Genomic DNA, 21,211 nt, shown 5'->3' with positions numbered 1-21,211 from the left:
CATGCAGAAATGGTAAATTAATGTTGAAATGCATTTTACAAAGATTTCCAAGTGGTGCATTTTTCTCTTTTTGGGTTTTACTTCACCACAGTTAACATTAAACTTATCAAGCTTTCAACACACCATAACCTAGCTGTTAACTAACAATATCAAATTAGATAGGGATTCCAGGATAGGACAGTAGCAGGAATCCATATGAAAAACAAAATTTGAGGTCACAAACAAGAGAAAAAACCTGCAAAAGTGCACTTTTCTGGCTGCAGAGAATCACTATAGGATATAAATGGAAATTAGATGGGTTTAAATCTCTGAACCACTGGACAGCAAACACACTCATCTGCTGAGTGATGAATAACAACCCAGAAGGTAAAAACATGATATAAAAGAGATGCTTTTGCATGCTAGTCAAGAAAGGTTTGGGAAATCTTTTTGAAAAAGATAAACCAACCCCGAAAGCCCTAGCTGAATATGCAGCTAAAAGAAAATACAAACAAGTTGATCAGTTGTACTGCTAAAGAATACCTACGTGGTGGAGAGCATTGACTTAAATATTGGAAAGAGGCTATTAGCCCTGACTGAAATCTCTGGAAAGGCAAATAAGTGGAAGAGTGAAGCTCCCTACAATATCTATAGAAATGAGTACCTCCTTTTTTCAGTCTGTGAAGTAGACTGAAAATACCACATCAACTATATAAGTACCAAACTGCTGCTTTAAAGAAATAAAACTGATTACTTCCCTCCTTTCCTTTTAGTTTTGCCATATGGTAAAAACTCACTTGAAATAAACTATCATCAATATGGTATCTCTCCTCCTTTCTCACATGCACTGAAGAGCAGTGAAAGATACCAGTAAGCTGTTATTTCACGTATGTTATCTGACATCTGAACTAGCCTCCTTTGAAAATAACAGGGCTGCTTTAAACACTGAAGCATAATTTCAGGCTATGCAAACTCAGGTTAGCATTCTGTATCAGTTATACTCCAAATCAATTGCAATACTTAATCATAAGTCAGACACTGAAGAAGGTGAAGTAAGTTATTTTTGCCACAGAGCTAGAAAAGAAGTCGGAGGACTGGTCTGTTTAGTCCAAAGGAGATCTTCTGTTCTTACTACACAATTCTAGATCGTTTCACTGATACACATGCATATAGACATATGTGCTTCTACAGACTTCCTCAGGAAGCATACAGCAGAAAGATACTAATAAGGGATAATGACTTATCCTATGAGTTGAAGCTAGTCAAAGTCAAGAAGTAAAGTTGGGAGTTAGCTTTATATTTATTTTCACAAGATTTGTTTGTAATGCCTCTTTACTTCCCAAACATGAAATGATTTCAACTGTGTTTGGACCTCTCTCATATAAACTGGAGGGTAAAATGAGACAATTTCTCAAACTAATTCTACTTCCTAACAAACAGTTCTCCTGAGAGTTTAGCAGAAAAGGATGAGCTGCTCATGAAACTGTAGTTATACAAGCATTAGATTCAAATGATGCATTTATGGCATAGACAGAGCCTCCTTAATTTCATACTTGAAACTTCAGATTTTGTATATAGGAATAACCATCATACAAGAGCAGAGCATCTTTCTTCCATGTTAGACTTTTAAGATAGAAAAAAGTTGGCTTGATCTTGTATAACACACTGCAACCCTTCTGAGATTTTAAATTTTTAGAGAAATCCTCAGAAGCTCAGGATCCATAGAGTCAAGTATACTTTCTACTTACACAACAAAAGTGAACTGGAGATTAGTGTCATTCATCCCAAAGGCTATAATTTCATAAACTACTACAACTTCTGAAAGAGAGAGTAAGAAACTCCAGGTTCTCAAATTGGTTCTAGCACATTACATTCTGCAGAACAAAAAGCAAGGAAAGGAACAGCTGCCCTTCTTAGAACCATAGGGTCAAACATACTCCTGCTTGAAGCACAGGCCCTCACGACCCATATCAATATTTTAATCTAGCAAGCAGCCTAGCTGGAATTTCAACTAGGTCCTCCTGAGGTGCTAAGACTGATTTGCATGATGTAACAGCCTGAAAGAGATGTACAGCTGCTCTGATGACCAAGGCCAGGTCATGGTTCTTTCTATAGCAAAGTCCTTGTTTTCAGGGTTAATTATGGGCTGCAGAAGTTGGCTAAGCGTGCATTTCAGCAAAACAGTTTTGTGCCTCTTCCATGATCGTATAACAATCAGAACTGGCCTGTTCCTCATGAGATGGGGACTCAAGAGAGCACACTGGAAGAAAAGAGAATGTTTGCTCTTTTTTGGAGGGAAGACAAAACAATTTCTAGCAAAAGCAACTTATCTTTTTAGTACTGTCTGAGGCATTTTAAGATGTTTCAAATACACAAAAAAGGAAGGTCTTTTTAGAAATCCAAGCATACTGGAACAATCCTTAAGAGGAACTGTGAAGACTGTAGCACTGTTATTAGGTAGTTCTTCCTTCTGTGCTTTTGAAATAAATAATGTTTGGGAGACAGCTTTGTAAATTAGATTCATGGTCTGTTTCACTTCTATATAAAAAGTGGATTAAAATGTTGATCACTTTAGCCTGGGTTAAGCTGGAAACAATGATTTGAAAATGAAAACGAGAAAGTATAATTTAACAATTCAGTACAAATCTCCTCTTTGCTATTAAGAGAAGTAATACACAATTTCATTTGCACACAGATAACGCAGACAATTGGAAAGTTGCGATTAACTCTGCTCTAGCTAGTCATTCATGCCCTATTACGAATGTGTAAGTTTAAAAAATGTTCACTTTATAATTGGATAGCATCTTTCAGGATATAAAAATTTAATTTTATTCCACTACTGCTTTTAATTTCTCTGTGGACAGTGCCTGCAGGCCACATTTCATAACATGGCTGAGCCAGAGTATAAAATAAAATATTTATGAAGTGTTTATTTAGAGCATTGATAAAATCCCACAGATCACCTCTGAATCCTAACAGAAATCCAACACCCTGGGAGCATGCAATTAATCTTTGGAATCTGATAAGGAAGTTACTGTATTACCGTATGGAATTTCAAGCTCACACTAGCTATCATTTATAATCTGAAAATACAGAAGATGAGTTGAAACTCTTTTGCTTATAGCTTTAATTCACTAACATTTACCAAGTTCTTTGAGATTCTTAGATGAGAGCAACAGACATGAAGACCAGTGTGAGAAAGGAGGTATTGGGTACAGAAGAAATAAAGACACAAAATCTAGCTCCCACAAACTCATGCCTGAGATCTTGGCTTCAAGAAGTCCTGGAATTTCCAGGCTTTTGGTTAAAATCCATGCTTTTGGTTAGAAAAGCACACAAAACCCCAAACTACCTGTAAAAATAAAACTCAAACTCAGTATCATTAACATGTTTACAATGGTATTCAGGTATTTAACTTTATATACCTAAGCTACCTAAATTTAGAAGCTAGTTTTCACAGATTCCCTAGTCAACTGAGAGACTTGCACCGTGAATCACATGCTCCCTCTCTAGTATTCCACTGAGAGATGTCGTCCAACTTCAGCACCCCATAGAGACACGGAAATACTCCAGATTTATTAAAGAGTTATAAGAGTTATAAAAGAAGTTTGAGGAACTGAAGAATCCTCATATTCTCATATTTAATTCATTTAGTAATATCTAGGCTGTCTGCAGACACAGATAGATGTTACCAGGGAGAAGTGCCCCTTGCATCTTAGCAGAATGTTAATGCCAAACCTCCCTGGGCCTGAAATTTCAAGGGAGGGAAAAACAAAAATGAGAAAAACACAGGAAGAGTAGGTTCAGTTTGTGCAAAATCTGCAGTGTAGTTCTTTGCTCTCTGTGCTTCTTCAAAGGAACAGCTGGTTAAAAACTGTAACTCCTATTGTCAACTATATGGGGCAGAGAAAAATAGAGTGCCCCAAAACATTGCTGTTCCCTCACTGCTCTGACTCCAAACGTTACAACTTTAAAGGAAGTGGGATTCAATCTTGAGTTGGAATGATGTGGCATGCCAACAGCACCAGTTCAAATCTAATTTAGCCCTGGTAGCCATGGCTTATTGTGCTCACAGCTGCAGTTAGCTTCTTGAAAGTGCTCCTTACACTGGCAGGAAAGTCAAACTGCAAGGACTCTTGTCCTGCTCTTTATATGTGAAATATAACAAACTCGAGTCCTCAAATCATCTGAAGAAAAAACAAAAAAGCTGTTTTAATGAGTAAGAGGATTCACTACTAGTATTTTTTTCTACTGCCATGTACTGCTGCATAATGCCACAGAAAGCAGAATAAGGAGAATGAGCTACATGAAAATTGTAGCATCTTGTTACATAAAAACTTCAGTGAAATTATGAATCACTCAAAAGGTATCATGATCCAACCATACATTTGAGACATTTAGCAGTAAGTACCTCTATTACTAGGTCAAGTATAGGGCCAGCATGAAAAAAGAATATTTGGAGGCAGATAAAATAGAATTCTGTGAAAAATAACTAAGTGGTATATTTGAGTAAATATGCATGCCACTGAGCACATCCAGTTTATGTGCCCACAAATGAATAGACAGAAGTCTCAACCCATTCTGACAGTAGTGTCTTATTATTCTATTGCTCCTCTGAGGAAAAAGAGGGAAAACTATTTATTACAGCTGCAGGAAAAGGCAGACTAACTGGAATTACCTCTCAACATTCAACTATTTGTGTCTACATAGATGCATACCATTAAGACTTTTAAATTAGCAACAAATAGAAATCTAATTAGTACTTAAATGAAACATTTTAGCTTTTGTTAATTCTCAGACTTGCAGTATTTTTATGGGTCCTTTCTAAACAGAATTTATTCATAATGAGCTCTCCAAAATGAAGCAAGCCATCATTCAGAGTGAACATATTCCTCCTTTCTGGGGCTTACAGATGAAGAGACAAATGCAACATTCATCTCTTGCTCAAGCAACTACCATATCACAGTGCAAGCCTCCTGGGCTTTTCTTCTTTGCTACATAACCACAGATCTGATCAAGCTATTCAAGTTTTCATCTACTCTGCTACTCCGATCATCCTGAACGCAAACAGTCTTTCCCCTTCTTTTGACTTGGGAACACGATCTCACCTTGGTAAATATACTTCCACTTTTTGTTTTTTCACAGAGTTAGCCCATTCATCAATCAACGAGGCTTTGACCAGTGGTTCCAATGTGACCAGTGGAACTTCCTGTCTGGAAAGAACAATCATCATACTAATCTCATCTCCCTCGTATGGTATTTCCAGAACTTGGTAGATACCACCTGCTTCGTTGGAGCCATCACTGAACTCCCCTACAAAAGAGGAAAAAAGCCATCAGAATTATTCTCTTTTGTCTTCCCTAGAGATAGGGGAAAAATCAAGTAGTTAATACTACACAATATTTGCTAGATACTGGAGCTTAAAGCGACCCTCTTTACTCTACTCTGTATAAAATCAATATTGTTTTCTTCACCATAGGATCTGAGCCTTACATCTGTTTTCCTAAAGCAGGGAAGCTTATGCAATCACACAGATTGTAGGTAATCATAACTCTGAATCTGTCAGCTAATTTCCATCAAGTTAGACAGAAGCCTCAAAGATGTTAAAATTCCCAAGAGTTTCATGGAAGTGAGCAGCAGAATATTTTCATTCAGGAAAGAGACAGTTTAATCAATGATGAGACCGAGGGAAATGCTGTCAGTGCTAGACACTGTAGAACCCATACTGGAGATTCAATCTCACGTTAAAGAAAACAAGCATCATTAATTCTGCTGTTCACAGAAGCACTATCTCTCTTCTCTAAGGTTTAGAACAGCAATGAACGGGGCAGAGACATTTACAAACAGTACTCAGCATATAGCAAAGCACAAGAAAATATTTTGTGAGAACCAGGAATAGCTCTAGAAAGAGGTTGGAAATAATGGTCAAACATTCCAAAATTCAGCATGTGGCATCAGACACATACCTAAAAAATAATCAAGAAGGTCATTATGAATTATGAAAAGGTCACTATTCAGAATAATATACAAGCACACACATTATGAAAAGACATCAAATCAGCATCCCTTCATTGGGCAGTCAGATACCACATTTGGAATTACAGGTAGAAGAATACACAACACAAATGAGTATCACTGCAATAGTGCTATTAAGGAAAGAATTACTAGCTTTAAATTGCTAAAGCTCCAACTCACCATAGTAAAACTCTCCTTGCTGGTACATCATTGGAATCTGCACTTCACTTTCATCATCTTTAGTGAAAGAAAAAGTTCTTGTATTTTCAGGTCTGAACTGTGATTTCCAATTACCCTTAAAGTAGATCGCATTGATTAGAGCCAAATGAGTTAGAGTACCAAAATCCCTTGATGACACAAAATCTTTGATCATATCTGGGGGGTGGGGAAAAAAACAACTGTCAGTCAGCATGTCAAATTGAACATTAAATCAAAACCTAAGACAGCTTGAAAAAAATGCAAGAAAATAAAAAGCTGCGCTACCATATAATTTCCAATTCAGATGTTTCATTAACTCCCAAATTAAACTGCCAGTGTTTTGCAAACCTAAATCACAGCGTAGGTATGTAAATCTTTCCATCAAGCACGTCAGTGAACTGTTTCTTGATCACTGCTTGAATATACACCACAATGAAATCTTAAGTGGAAATGGGGTCAAAGAATATTTACACTGGTGCTATAGTATGGTTCAGTGTTATCCTCTAGAGGTCAAAACTCCTAGAAACTTTGGTTCTGAACTAAAGAAGCACTTAAATGGGTGCTTAAAGTGTGTTAGCATATCCACTGGAACTTCAGCAGCACCTGGGCCAATTTTGAAGTGTTCAGTTTCTAATCAAAGAGTCCCACTGACTCCAAAGAAAGGACTAATCAAAGAACGCGGGTTCTCAGCGTTTGTTCCACTATCATTTGGTCTTGGAAAACAAAAGATAAGACATCTTGCATCTGCTCTGTTCACAGGAGGTTTGTTAGCTGATCACAGCAGCTGCTTTGCTCCTAGTCCTAAATAAATCATTTATATCAGAATACACTCTACACTACCTGCTTTAGCTCATCTTAAACAGCTTGCTTTTCAGCAAAAGCATTTTGAGTTTGTTAAATTTGATACACTGAACAGATTTGTCACTTTTCTTGAAGAATTACAGCCTACTTCAGGTGGCTTGCTTTCTTGCTCACTTCTATTTTTAAATGACATTGCAGTGCAAGGTGTTAAAATAAATTCCACACTGATTATTACTACTTAATCCATGGCTTAAGATACACATTAATTCTGCTTTATGGAGCTACACGACACCTGTCAGCTGGCGCGAAACTTGTGTCATAGGGCAGTATTTGTTTTGGGCATGACCATCTATTTATACTTCATTTTTTCTGAAAGGACATTCTTGGAAATGAAACGTCACCCGTGCTTACACACTCACTCCTTGTCATTGGAGAGGGAAAAAAAGGAAGAAACCAAGGTGGTACACACTTCCAGTTTTTCCTTTTTCATTTGGTACATCATATTCCCTTATATTTCTCAGCCACATCTTGTTAACAAAGGTACGCTAAGAATTTTTCTGGCCAGAGAAACCTTGGACAGTTATGTTTTCTACTTTGAGCCTTTCATCACGCTCAACATGCTGGAACTAGAAGCCTGCCTGTCTTGTATACCTTTCCTAATGAGAAAAGTAGTCTCCTCTGTCAGCAGAGCTAGCAGGCAGGACAAAATGATTTCTAGTGCTAAGAAACCAGGCTGAGGGGCTGTTACTACCACAGCCTAATGTCAAGAGACCCCCAGCTGCCCTTGTTGGCTCTACAGTTCCTGCCAGTGATGGTTATGAACTTGGTCAGCACATGCAGCAGATATTAAGCAGGGGATCTGATCTTGCTGTTCTTTCTAAAAGAAAGAAAATTTTAGGTTTCCTTCAGACATGCACCATGTTTCTCTGTGAAAACATTGTGCAATCTGCTGCATGACTTGCATTCTATTTCTGTAACCTGAGATAAAGGGCAGAACTTATTATGGATATAATAGATTCCATTTACCTTGGAAAAACAAGATGATTTTCAAAACAGAATAAGAGCATTACATGAGCTGCTTTTTACTTCAGTGCCATAAGTTTCTATAAAGCATTACGGATTCTTAAACATTCAGACAACATGGTGATGTGTCAGTTCCTTAAAGGAGATTCTGATCTTACCTTTAGATTTACAATGGTACCAATTGTGTTAGAACTGGTCCTCTGTTGTTGAATTACCCTTAAAATATCAACCTCCACAGAGTGTGCCAGATGATCTAGAATAAGATTATGCTTTGATCCCTACTGGGTGGCGGGGTGGGGGGGGTGGCAGTAACTTCACTCCCATACCTTGACTCCACATGTAATCAGAGAATACCATATGCTTGTGATTCCACATGTGAAGCAAGCACTATATATCATGCAGGTCTGAGTAAATGCATTTACAAAGTAGTTTCACACTTGCATCTTTCCCCTGGTACAAATTGTTGTTAATCTTCCTGAAAGCATGTAGGGAAAGTGTTTGATATCTGGCTCACTTGAGTTGTTTTCTCAAGTTGGAAGAGATTCACTTACAGGGTTCGATTTTGTGCTTATCAAAGTTAGCTTTTGTATTCCTTAGTGTTCTATTTCTCAGTACCTTGCACCTGAGTTCCTGAGAAACAGAACTGGGGATCCTCCACACACCTAGAACATAGGCCAATAATCTCTTCATAGAAAATTTTTCTGCAGTTAACAGCACTTATCTATTTATTTCTAATAAATAAATATCTAGATCAGTATTAGAATACTGTTAAAATGCCAACTATTAAAATATCATTCACCTTCAATAAATGTTACAGATACTTCAAGATAGCAGCACAGAAGAAGATAGATTCTGACAGATGCATGTGGTTTAGTAACAGTAAATACTACCTAAAGACAGATCATCCCTGCACAGGAAAAATAATTCCATGAAGAATTGGTATTAGAATTCTTTTTACGGGAGGAGATACTTTAGTCTTAAAGTGAACAGATAACAGTCAAGGCAACAATTCTACAAAATTATGCAACTTTGGAAACACAATGAACACTTACTGCAGAAGTACAGAAAAGAACCATATGGACTTACTGTTTGTATGATTCTCCACCCACTTATTGATGCGGGTGGCTACTGCCATGCTTTGACTGAAATCTACGTTCTCCACTTCAGCTTTGAAGTATTTTTTCATCAATTGCAAAAATTTGTCACTGACATGAAATCCATTCTGCACATAGAGGGAGTTAGCAATACTCAGAACATAATGACTTTCTTCAGTAGTTGCCATATCAGAAAGTTCCTTCAAGAATGCAAACTCCTCACCTGCAGAAAGAAAAAAATAGGTTCAGGGAGACATTTCAGGAAATGAAATTCTGTGTTTTCCTCCAGAAATTCACAAAGCTATTGGGGGTGTAGGGGAAGGGCAGATGTCCACCTTTTAAGTGTTTTATATTTGACAGATAGCATCTTTCTTTTTTTTTTTAAATCCTGTAATGACCAGCACACACAGCCTTATTGACTGGAAATTGCCCACATCTTCAGATCTGAATGAAGAATCTACAAGGCAGAACATCATGTTATTCATATCTTATTTTTTCTGCTACCTACAATAGGCATAATTAACAAGGCATTTGGACGCCATCACACACAAAGCTGCCGATGGTATTCCTTTCAACACAAGAAGAACAATTTAAAAGAATTATTCTTACAGGTCACGCTTTTATGCTTTATCACAAATCCTTAATGGAATGTTTGTTACATCCAAAAAGCCCATTGTTTAGGGCCCTGGCAAAGAACAATGAGTTTCAAGTTTCGAAGTAAGGGCCTCAGAAGGACAGAATTATTTGTTTGGGTTAATGAGGAATTCTGACAGTGACAGCATCACAGATAAAAAGCTCTAGAAACCTGAACTGCTCCTAAAGCAACAAGCTGATGAGACTCACGAAGTATTCTGCTTTAAGACAGAAAGCTTGTACTGTTGCATGGTTCACCTGAAGCTGAAATTTCTGGGTAAATTTTAAAAAGTAACTTAAAAGTTGAGCAAAATGATATATTCCAAGCCAAAATCATTGAGTACTTTCATGGAATATCATTCATGCAAGAACTGTGAATGGCCCAGCTTAAGTCAACTGCATACCTTCTTCAATTACAGTCAGGGGACAACTTGTCAATGTTTTGGAGTCAAGCTGTAGAAGTAAACATGTGCTGTAATCTTCAGGCATCATCTGTGTAGTGGTACAGTGCACAGTGAACTTGCTGAACACATCTTATTTTAAGCTGTATTCAGAATTCCCTCCCCCAGATCCTTTCAGAGGACTTAAAAGTCCAGTAAGATAAGTGAATAAGAAGTTTTATTCAGTTTTCAAACTAATTACTATATCAAAATGTATAGAAATTGCCTCTTCAAAGTCATTTTTTGCCATTCACTGATCCTCCCCATTTGCAGTTACACTATAGAGTGGCTTGCATTAACAGTGTGCTTGCATTCCACAGTGCAGCACTACATCAAGACACATGACTCAGCTCACCCAGTCCCAGAAATGGCATGGTATGGTATGGTAGTATTTTTCTCTCTGCCAAAGAAATGCATCTGTTTCTCAGTAAGGCTAATGGGAACCCACAGGGTATCATCTTGAAACATCCAAGCACTTATTTCTTAAGTTGGCTTGAATATCTGTTTGCTACGCAGTGCAATGCAGACAGAATATTAGAGACAGAATTTAGGGTAAAGAACTTGCAGATTCTATTATACAAACAAGAACGCGTGGCAAAATTTTGCCCTCAGTTGCATCCATACAATTACATTAGTTGCATATTTCTTACAGTGAAATTCAATATTAGAAGAAACAAGGCAAAAGATGAAGTATAAGCACACCTGTTTTTACACCTTACCTCTGCATTCTGCCTTTCAATGGCTAATGCAACAGGAATTATACACCTGCCTTCTACAGATTTTAAACATGAATTTCATGACTAATGATACTCAACATTTACCCATCACGTAAGCTTTCTTTTCCCCCAACCCCACAAACTTCAGTCAGTTCTATCAAGGAATGACAAAATTATGTAAAGTATCTTAGAAAAAAATAAATTTTGTCAGAGTTAGAGATGCATTATAACATTTCCAATTAAATTACTAAGATGTTTTCATATTTCTTTGATGCAATATTGCTTAATTCTATTGCTTTCATTTTCAAGTTTCTTTATAAGCCCTAACAAATGATATTACCAAAAATAATCTTATGACTTTCAGGCAAGTGACACACTTATTTTACATATGGAAGCCAAGACTAACAGTTAACTTCAATTGCTTGAGGTTCAGGTGCCCAAGCCAGGGTTGTACATTAGCATCTCCCAGATTATGTAGAATCCACCAAAACCTTCTTCAGCATGCTCAGGTGAAACAGGAGGTCAAGGAGACTACTGATCAATAACCCATAGACAACACTGGGTCGTGTCCATGGTTGTTCAGGCATTGCCATCAGTTGCTTTAAGACAAAAAACATACTCACAATAAAACATGATGAAAAGGCCTTACCATTTTTTAAGCTGTCAAAACCCAAGGAATGTCGAATTTCTTTCAAAGTGGTTCCATGGGCTCCAAGCTCTACCATTCCCATGGCTATTACAATGCTCAAAGGAGAGAAAAGAATATTCTCATCTTCTCTTGCAGCTCGCAGCTGATTGTAAACATTCACAGAAAGCTCAGCAATGGTTTCATCAGGAAAATTTGTACTGAAGGCCTTACTTTGCAAAACAAGCAAAGACAACAGTCCAAGGAAATACATGTCTTGAGATTAAGATCTGCAAGATAAAATTTAGAGAAAATAAGTCAGCCTTGCTTAAGAAATAAAAGATTCAGCTCAAGGAAGAAATACAATATTAAATTGTTTAGCCTTAAATATGTGCGAACAAAAATTCAGTTAAGGAGTTCAGTTTATTTATTTGGAGGAGACACTGAAAAACATACCATTCAAACTCAAGTAATGATCTATGAAGTAGTGATCATTACATGACTTTATCCTTTTGAAATCTACCTACAATAGATTAGCAAAACGCAACTTCTACAGAAAAAGTCTCAAAGGACAGTCTTTTTTTGTAACAATGGTTCTGGAATTGGTATGCGCTTCTGCAGTTCTTCACCAAGAAGACTTAAAGACATTTCTTTCATTTGACCTTCCAGTAAGATGCAACTTATTCATCTAAGCCACTAAAAGCCCCAAACTGGTAAAACTATTTTAAGTACTGTAAGAGAGCTTGCTGACACTCATAACAAAGGAAATATACCATGATGTTGCTCAGTTACAAAACATGGCAAACAAAAAAAGTCTTTGAAAAAAATAAGTCAGTGCTAAACATGCCTCGTTTATCAAACAAAATAACTTTTGTTAGTAAATAAAAGTGAAAAGTTGGCTAGTTACTTGACTAAGGCACAACACCTGCTCTGAGACCTTTAGAGGAAAGTTAAGGTTATTGTACACACCAGTGAGAAAGTTTCACAACAGAGGGGAAAGTGAACTAAATAGAGAAATAGAGGGTTAGTACTAATGCTCTTCACTAATCCACCTCCCAGCTTTGCTAAAATGCTTCAGTAAACAACAGTTCCCATGCTACCTGCTTGCCTAAACACACAACAGCTGATGTTATTAAAACTCCAGCTCCTAGAGCTATCTACATACATCTCCATCCCTCCATTTTTCCTTTAAACCTCACATTACCTCAGCACCTCACATACTGCTTACAGGTGTTTGGGGTCTGCAATACCAAGCCAACATGCTTACATTTCAGTTCCTTCTCTGAGACACTTAGGGTATCTCTAACACAAAGCAGCAAAGATTCCTGAATTAGTGGTCTAGAGAACCCATGATAAAACAGCTTTGGTCCAGAAGAATTATTTGCATGTTGCTGTGCCTGTCTACAGTGCTTACCAACATGGTCCTTCTTTGTGTGACTGCACCTGACTGCTGCCTGACTGAAGTCAATTAGCATGAGCCAGCCTAAGTGCCTCTGCCTTATGCTTCCCAGCTTTTCTGTTTCTAGAGTTGCCACAGACTTCTACATACCTGAAAGGGAGGCCCTTAGTAAGCTTTATACAACATTTATGTTACGCATTTCATCTTCAAAGCACTATGTAGCATCATCTAATTGACTCGCACAACACTGAATGATACATAATTTAAGCACTATTACTCACATTTTATAGCCTAGGAAATTTAAAAAGCAACAGGGTACATGTACGTGTTTTGGCAGTAACTTTGATGTAGTCACTGTTTAAGATTCTTCCCGTCTCCTAGCCACAGATCAGCTTTTTGTTCATTTTTTCAGTGAGAAATTGAAACAGATGAACAGGTGTGGAAACCACAAAAGCTTCAGGGGAAAAGGACAGGTCCCTACTGAGGTGTGTTAGCCAGGGCCTTGTTTTACCCTGTCCCCCATCTCCTTTCTGATGATTGCTTACATGTGCAGTATTTGGCTGTGTGAAATATGCCCCATTCCTCGATTCCAGTAAGCACTCCCCTACGCTGGCATCACATCATCTCTCTGCACTACCTGTAAATCTTTACTTGTTTCATAGCAAAGTATTAAAAATCTCCACTGAAGATTCTTACTCTACTTACCATCAACTTAATGACACAGAATAACTCATCTAGACCTAAAGCACTAGCTTCAAATTTTGTTTTTTACTTAATAACTATATACCTCAGCATAATTATAAAACTACCTAAACATTTCACTGTCTCCCTCCCAAAGCAACATGTTTCAGTCTGTGGCATGACCTTTGCTACTTACTTCATAAAGACTGAGACTATTAACTTTTAATGGTCCAAAACAGCATAAATGTATCACAAGCTCTCATTAGTTTTCTTAATAGCTATAAGTACTTTTTACCTGTCCACTTCAAAAGTACTGGCTTAAGGATATTAAGATTTCTGTGACAGTATATAGATTGATTTCCCTGTTTCCTTTGCAGATCTGGACACTCTAGATTTCCTTATGAAAAAGAAATAGAGCAAGCATCTCTCCTCATACTACAAACACAAGAGACTGCATTCAGCACATTGCTGTGATATACAAAGCCCTGGTATTTGTCTCTTTCTGAAAGCTGTGCAAACAGAAGGAAAGATGCTTATGAACACCTGACAGCCTGAACAAAAAGAGCTCCAAAAAACTGTGAGGAAAGAAGCTTTATAAAGTGATATTTTACACAGGAGGAACAGGCTAAGCTAAATATATACACACAAGTCTTGCAGGAAGTCGATGGCAGTGTCAAAAAACTCCAGGAATAGCTAAGCAGAAGTTTATTTTTCTTTTATTAAGGATGAACTCAAAGTGCCATCATGGCTTTTAAACTGGCCTACAAATTCAGAGAAATTCACATCCTAATGTGAGCAAACAACTTGCATTGCTGAACACTGACGTAGTTATAAAAATAGCTAAGAATTTTCCCTGTATCAAGCCCATAGCACAGAACTGTTCCAGCCTGCTTTGAGTAAGAGGTTACAGCAGACATAAAATAATCTTCCATTTCAAAAAAGGAAATTTCTCCAAAGCCTTTTTGTTGCAGAGGCAGCTATTCAGCACACCATCATTGGATGCCGCCTGTCATATGCACTATTGCTAGGCATTTATTAAACGAATGGGGGGGGGGGGAATATGTCTTACTGAGGTGCTCACCAAGTCAGTTAGACTATTGCAATGCTAACAAAATATCTGGCATCAGATAATGCTAAAAAGCCCAAATCATATACAAATTGAGGATTTTCTTCCTGACTAGTCTCCTCAAAAGCTCATGTGAAATAACTGAACTAAAACCACTTCTAAATATTTGGTTGGACAAAACATAAAATAGGTACATGTACTGAGACAAGTAAGATCTATATTCTTTATCAAACTTTGGTCCATACTTGAATGAAGTTATCAGTTTTTAAGTGAGACTTTAATTAAGGGAAATGCTCTTTGAGGCAAAAAGCACCAAGTTTCAGCTTAGTTTTTAAATACATGTTTAAATCCCATTGATGTCAATGCATAAAGTTAAACTGTGCTGAATCAAAATTCCAAGTATGAATGAATCAATGAAAGCCAAACAGTTAAGATTTCTTCCCCCTCCTTCCATATCACTTCCAGTTTAGAGAAAGTCATAACAAGGTCCCATATATACACATGCAGGAAAAAGGGAGGGAGTCAGTGAAGTGGGAAAAAGCAGGCAGGTCCAGGCAGAGGATGGAACAATTTCTTCCGGTGGCAGTGCTAGCTTACAGTATTTCAGAAGCTATGGCTTTTGCACAGTGCATGAGTAAGGGTACAAAGTAAGGGAAGATGTTCTAAAGCAGACTGAATGTCTGTGGGACAAGGCTATAGAACAGCATTCTGATCAAGCCTTCCAAGCCAACATGAAAGATTACCTGTTTTTACATTTTATTCTTACCTGTCCAAGCTGAGAGGTTTGGGGTAAATTCTTCAACTCAATTCTTTTTGTACTTCTGGAAAAAGCATACACTTGTCTAATGACAATTGGAAATCTAGTTCTAAATTAGCATTCTAGTCATAATGGCTATAGTGTCCCTGATTCCACCCCACTTAAGGCTATATTACTTTCTGGTTTTATGCTCTCTCATGCCCCTTCGTGCAGGTCTTGATCCAATGAACAGATGCACTTATTATGGTGCGGCATGCTCTCAACTCTTTCTTCACTAAGATCTGACAGCATTGCTTATTTTGTTGGATTGCAACAGTATGGAATTGGAGAGCGTTTTTTAAAATCCACTATACCCTATTCACAAACATACTTTAAGTGAAGGAAATGAAGTTGAACGTTACATAATGTATGCCTGGGAAATTAAACAACTTCCATGAATATCAGACTTTTTAGACAGCATTCTTTGTCAGTCTCATCAGCAGTACAGTCTCTTAGCTGTTCTGCATCAGTGCAATCTAGTTAAATAATACTGCATCAGCTGAAAAGGGAGTTGAAGTTCATACTTAAACAACCAAGAACCATCAGTTTCAGATGTTACTGTATGCATTTTGCATTTACTGGCTACTACACGAGTTAAAAAAAGAAATAAATTCCTTTCATCACCAAGCACAGCTATTAAGGCCACACATGAATTTCCAGTTTGAGGGCCAATCAGTGACAAACTAAGTTCTGCTGTATTTCATCTTAACCCAAATACATGAACACACTCTCCCCCCTACCAGGTGATGAAAGGATCAGTGCAAATACACAAATGCTCTCCTCGTTATAGCCTCTTCTTGAAAAAAGAAATGTGTACAGTAAATGATCTCTTGCTACAGAGGTTTGTCATAGTATTAGATTTGTTCTTGCTTGCAAACTGATCTTCTCAAAAAAAGAGGTGGCACCAGAACACTAAATGATGCAGCAATTCAATGATACTCATGTGCATCATGTTATTTGACAAATTTTACCATAATTTCAATTTAAATCTGCTTCTCTAACACACATACTTCTTAAACACCTACTCCACTCAGTCTGACATTCCTTTGTGGGTCTCCTGGTACTTTTGCTCTGGGTAGTGAGATTTTGCCTGTGGGCTTCTTTTGGTTTTGGATGCAGTTCTGTAAAGAGCTTGAATTTCTTGGAACCATCTTAAATGAAGGGCTCTCCCCTCTCTTTCTGATTTTAATTTGTTTTTGTGCACAGCATGATCATTTGGAACAACTTCTTTCCTCCCAATACCAAATGATTTTTCACCTTGAAATTTAATCTTCATATGCCATTTATCACTTCCCTCATTCACTACTTAAAGTAATCCAGAGAGATTCCAGAAATGCTTCTTTCAGTAGTTAGTTGCATTGAAGTCATAACTAGTGCAATTCCTGGGAAAATTTCTTTCAAAATTTCAGAAAGCGTCCGTAAATATTTCATCAGCCCCAAAATTTAGTCTGCCCCACCTCCACAACAGACTCCAATTAGCTCAGTGCAAGGGCAACTTTCCTGCTCTTTTGTCCTATGGCCAGCAGAGGTTCAGTAGTACTCCTGCACATCAGCACAGCAGAAAAAAACAACTTAAATTATGTTTAGAGAAAAATGTCCACAGGCTAGAACACAAGACTGATTACAACTGTAGCTCTTGCCTTTCTCCAAGCATAAGGCTGGAATGACTAAGAGAGAGGAAGTAGAACAACATCGCCCCCTCACACCCACAAACTCTGAACTATTCAGTTCATCACATATGCTTTCAGGAAAAATGCAAAAGGGGCAAGCATCCTCTATAAGCCAAGATATTTTGAGAGCTGTTACATTGCCTGAAACTCACACTGGGTTCACAGAAATAAAATTCCGTGAGTTTTGAAACAGCAAGGAGAACTGGACTCGAAGTAGGAAAGTGCCAAAAATTCAATTAAGGGTCAAATTTTAACACCTTGTACATGCCAGATATGTTAAAAAACAAAAAGGCTATTGTTTCCTTGCCTTTTACACCTATACAGACTGTGGGTTTTATAAAGAAACTTTCCTTATGGCTTTTAAAATTCAGTGACTTTACAAAATAAAACTGTGATATATTGCCCTTAGTTCCTCAGCACACAGAGGCTAAACCAAGATTAGTTGCCTTCAAGATTACTCTTGGCTACATGCAAGCTAAACACCAACAGTATGGGAAGCAAATGAGGAAAAACTGCTGATTCCTTCTGATGAAGGAAAAGCTTGGGGAGACAAGCAAGTGTAGTAGCAGGACAGACTGCATTCTCTCCTTTAGAGAAGAGGACCTGTAGGAACAAAGTAATATGCAGAACAGCTTTTGTTTAAAAAAAAAAAAGAAAAAAAAAAGAATTTACTTGGGAGCAAGTTCACCTGGTCAGAGGGAGAAAGTCAACAAAACCCCCACACCACACAAATACACAAGAAATTTTTGTTAGGTAGGAGTTGGATGCCCCTTGCTTCCCCAATACCCAACCAAAACCACATTATTTGTTTGCAATAGATTTTAATTATGGAAAGATGGACAAGTTTGATGAAAGTTTCAGCAACTATTGCTTTGCTAGCTAGTAAACATGACAATTGCTGCAGATACCTTTATTCTAGATGCTGTCTTGTTGGTACACATATCAGAGGGAAGGGCTGCATAATAATCAAAAAAACCTCAACACGGCTCTCCCTGCATAAAGAAACTAGCAAACACTAGTTGAGCATGGGCGATGCACTGAGCAGTTAGCAAGTTCATTAGCTGCTGAGGGCCAGGCAGTTGTTGTCATGACTACCTTAAAGGATGCACAAAGGTACACAGCAATAAGGAGCAGCTCCCTGACTTGTTTAGGCTTGCCTCAGGCATGCTGCCCTGGAATAACAGGGGATTGCGGCTGCTATTACATATCACAAGATTCTTACAAACCCATTTTAACAGTTTGTACCACAGTATGATATTGAATCATTATTTCAATCCTTTCTGCTTTGTGCAGAAATCCAACCTTGCATTTTTTATTTTGCAGATTAGGCAAAAATTTCATCTGCAGCTAGCATTACCTGAGCAAACCATTCTCACATCTAGAACTTCGCAGCTTTACCCCTAACAAATCCCACAGAAGTAATACAGCACTTCATTCCTTCATGTTGTTTACTTTGTTCACTGTCCTTTTCGTCTCTGTCACTCAGCTATTCTCTTCCTTCAGCACGGGAACTTACACAATCAGTGCACTGTAAAACAAGGCTATAACCTGCATTGACTTAGCCTGAGAAATGATTACTTTTGTGTGACAAGAAAGAACAAGCAGGTACACAGCAGATGGCAGTGCAAAGGCTAACCATTATAACCAAGCATCTAAATGTGAAATCTACACCTCATCTACGACTATAAGGGTCTGCCTACTTAATCCACTAAAGTATGCACATATATGGAATTAAGGTACAGGAGACTCCTCCTGAAAATGGTATTTAAAGGAAATGGGAGAATAACTAAATGCCCATAAACAGTTCTAAGATACAGCTATCATGGGTAATTTAAGTAGTACTTGAAGATATCTACAAAGTAGTTTGGTTATTAGAGAAGTGATGACAACCATGTGAAATTACACATCTCAGTGTCAGACTTAAATACTGTTTCTGACACGTATGTTATATTTAGCCTGCAAGCCTACTGCTTCATATTAAGGCATATTTGTTTTCTGTGTTGCAAAAAGTGTTTATATTGAATTAGCAAAGGCAGCTTAATATGCCTATGTGAGCATGTGACCTTGTCAGATGGAGGTTCTACAGACATATGCTCAATCATTGAGCTTGTTTGATTTTGTTTATTTCAGAGACATGGAATTACAGTCATATTTCAATCTGCATGAACATTAGTAATAAAGTTACAGGATTTCATCACCATCTGTCAATGAGGGAGTCAGTGCCTTCTGCAGCAGCAAACTTTGAGGTCAATTTCATCAGAAAACAGCGTAGTATCAAGCACTGTGGTATTTAAGGGTTGGTATATAATACCTTAGATGATGAAGAGTCATTCGATAAGAAACGTTCGGGATGTACTAAAACCATGTTCTCAAACACATACAGCAAGGCATGCTCCTCAGAATATGTTATGGCCCCGAAACATCAGCAGCTTCTAGAAAACCTTAAAGGAAAACAGTACTGAAAACTTTCACATTGACAATTTCTAACCTCAAACCCCAAATATTTTTAAACTTTCAGAGAACTTGGCACTGAGTCACTAACCTGCTGATGCAATTATGCAAGCCAAAGATATCTTAATTAAGCTTCCTCAAGCATAATCCCTCAGCTCCAATTAAAAAATAAAAAGAGATGCTGAGAAGCTACATCCAAAATACTTAAATTTGAATAGCCTAAAGCAAACATCTAAATCCATGTCTAGACAATTAAGGAAAGGTGGTCTTTTTCAGAAACTACTACCAAGACCTGCAGTTGTGTTGACCCATATACAACTTCTATATTTGTTTCTTCTGGCTAGAAAAAAAGAAAAACTTCAGAAATTCTTTGGCAAAGTGTTTTTATCTGTGACAACTACCATGTTCTTCACAAAGAAGAAGCTATAAATAAGAAAGGACACAAAAACCAAGCTCTGGGAAGGAGAAAAATCTTAAGTACTGGAGAATTTGGGGATTCTAAAGGTTCAGAATTGATGGTCTGCAGACAGGCCTCCTTAGAAGGTCAAAAGCCAGCTGTGGGTGGAGGGAGAGCCTCAAGGCTAGAAACTGAAATACTGCTTTAGATCTGCTTTCAACAGATCAAAAAGATCTACCTGTCAAGTCTCTTAGAAGCAGCATAAGCAGGTGCACAATGATATATATGTGGCTTTCAGTGAGGGTTGTGAGTGTACCTCTTGCAATGAGATCACTTACATGAATGTTGGACTTCCAGTAAAGATGCTGACCTCAGTTCAGCACTGACAAGAATAAAGGTGGCTGAGAGAATGAGTGTTTTATCTCAGAAGCATCGGTTATGTTTTTTGGTATTATATAATAACCATATATACCTTTTGCACAACAAATTAAAACTCAACATATCAGAAGAGAAAACCAGGAAAACAGTGATTGGATCTCAATTTCTTCTTTGTTTTTTTTTTGTTTTGTTTTACAAGTAGTGTAAAATCTGAGACATTTTCTTCTCTTCAGAAAAGAGATGACTAGATTACCCACAAGAACATGATGTAGCTTGCAGCCCAGTCTTAAAACAAATCAAGGAGCAAGAACAACAAAAAGGTTCATACAGGGGTCTCAAAGTTGCCTTACCTTAAAAAGGTTTCCATTGCTACCCCCACTCCCCCAGCAATATGGTCAGCACTACTGATTATCTGGTTTTGATAACCTAAGATGTTTGCCAGACTCTCTAGCTCAACCTTGTGAGGAACCCTGAAAGCTGATTTAGGCTCAGGTCACAACAGCTGCCCAGCAGCTGTGCTTCAGTACAGGTGTGGAGAGCAGAGACAGTGCCCAGCAGTTGGAACCGGCTCTTAAGACTGCTTTCACTGTGGAGCAGAGACATGCCAAGACATGGGAGCGGAGGTGAGCCCTTAGACATAGGCTCTCTTACAAACCAATTTTGACAAGTTACACTTTCAGAATTTTTTCTTTTCAATGAAAAATAAAATTTATTACTCCACTCACAATGAAACCACCACCTAGGGGAGATACTCTAAATGAGACAGTAGCATTGCTTTTCCTCCCTTAGATTTACTTACGGATTGGTTGGGAAAAGAGGACAGAGGAACAGTGTGATCTGATGCTGTAT

General features: G+C 37.8%; 1 protein-coding gene across 2 annotated transcripts in view; it reads right to left on the bottom strand.

Annotated features, from left to right (window-relative positions):
* The window catches only part of SERPINI1 (serpin family I member 1), a 54,903-nt gene that overhangs the window by 14,554 nt on the left and 19,138 nt on the right, over positions 1–21,211 (bottom strand). For both annotated transcript variants that reach the window (XM_064516585.1, XM_064516586.1), the window contains exons 2-5: positions 11,549–11,814; positions 9,103–9,333; positions 6,175–6,369; positions 5,088–5,292 (exon numbers count right to left, since the gene is read on the bottom strand). In XM_064516585.1, coding sequence (XP_064372655.1) covers positions 5,088–5,292; positions 6,175–6,369; positions 9,103–9,333; positions 11,549–11,798 — 881 coding nt within the window. In that variant the 5' untranslated portion in view covers positions 11,799–11,814. The remainder of the gene's footprint in view (positions 1–5,087; positions 5,293–6,174; positions 6,370–9,102; positions 9,334–11,548; positions 11,815–21,211) is intronic.

Source organism: Dromaius novaehollandiae, chromosome 9 (assembly GCF_036370855.1).
Source record: "Dromaius novaehollandiae isolate bDroNov1 chromosome 9, bDroNov1.hap1, whole genome shotgun sequence".
NCBI lineage: Eukaryota > Metazoa > Chordata > Aves > Casuariiformes > Dromaiidae > Dromaius > Dromaius novaehollandiae.
The sequence above is the reverse complement of the archived record's forward strand: the minus strand, read 5'-3'. Positions and strand labels throughout refer to the sequence as shown.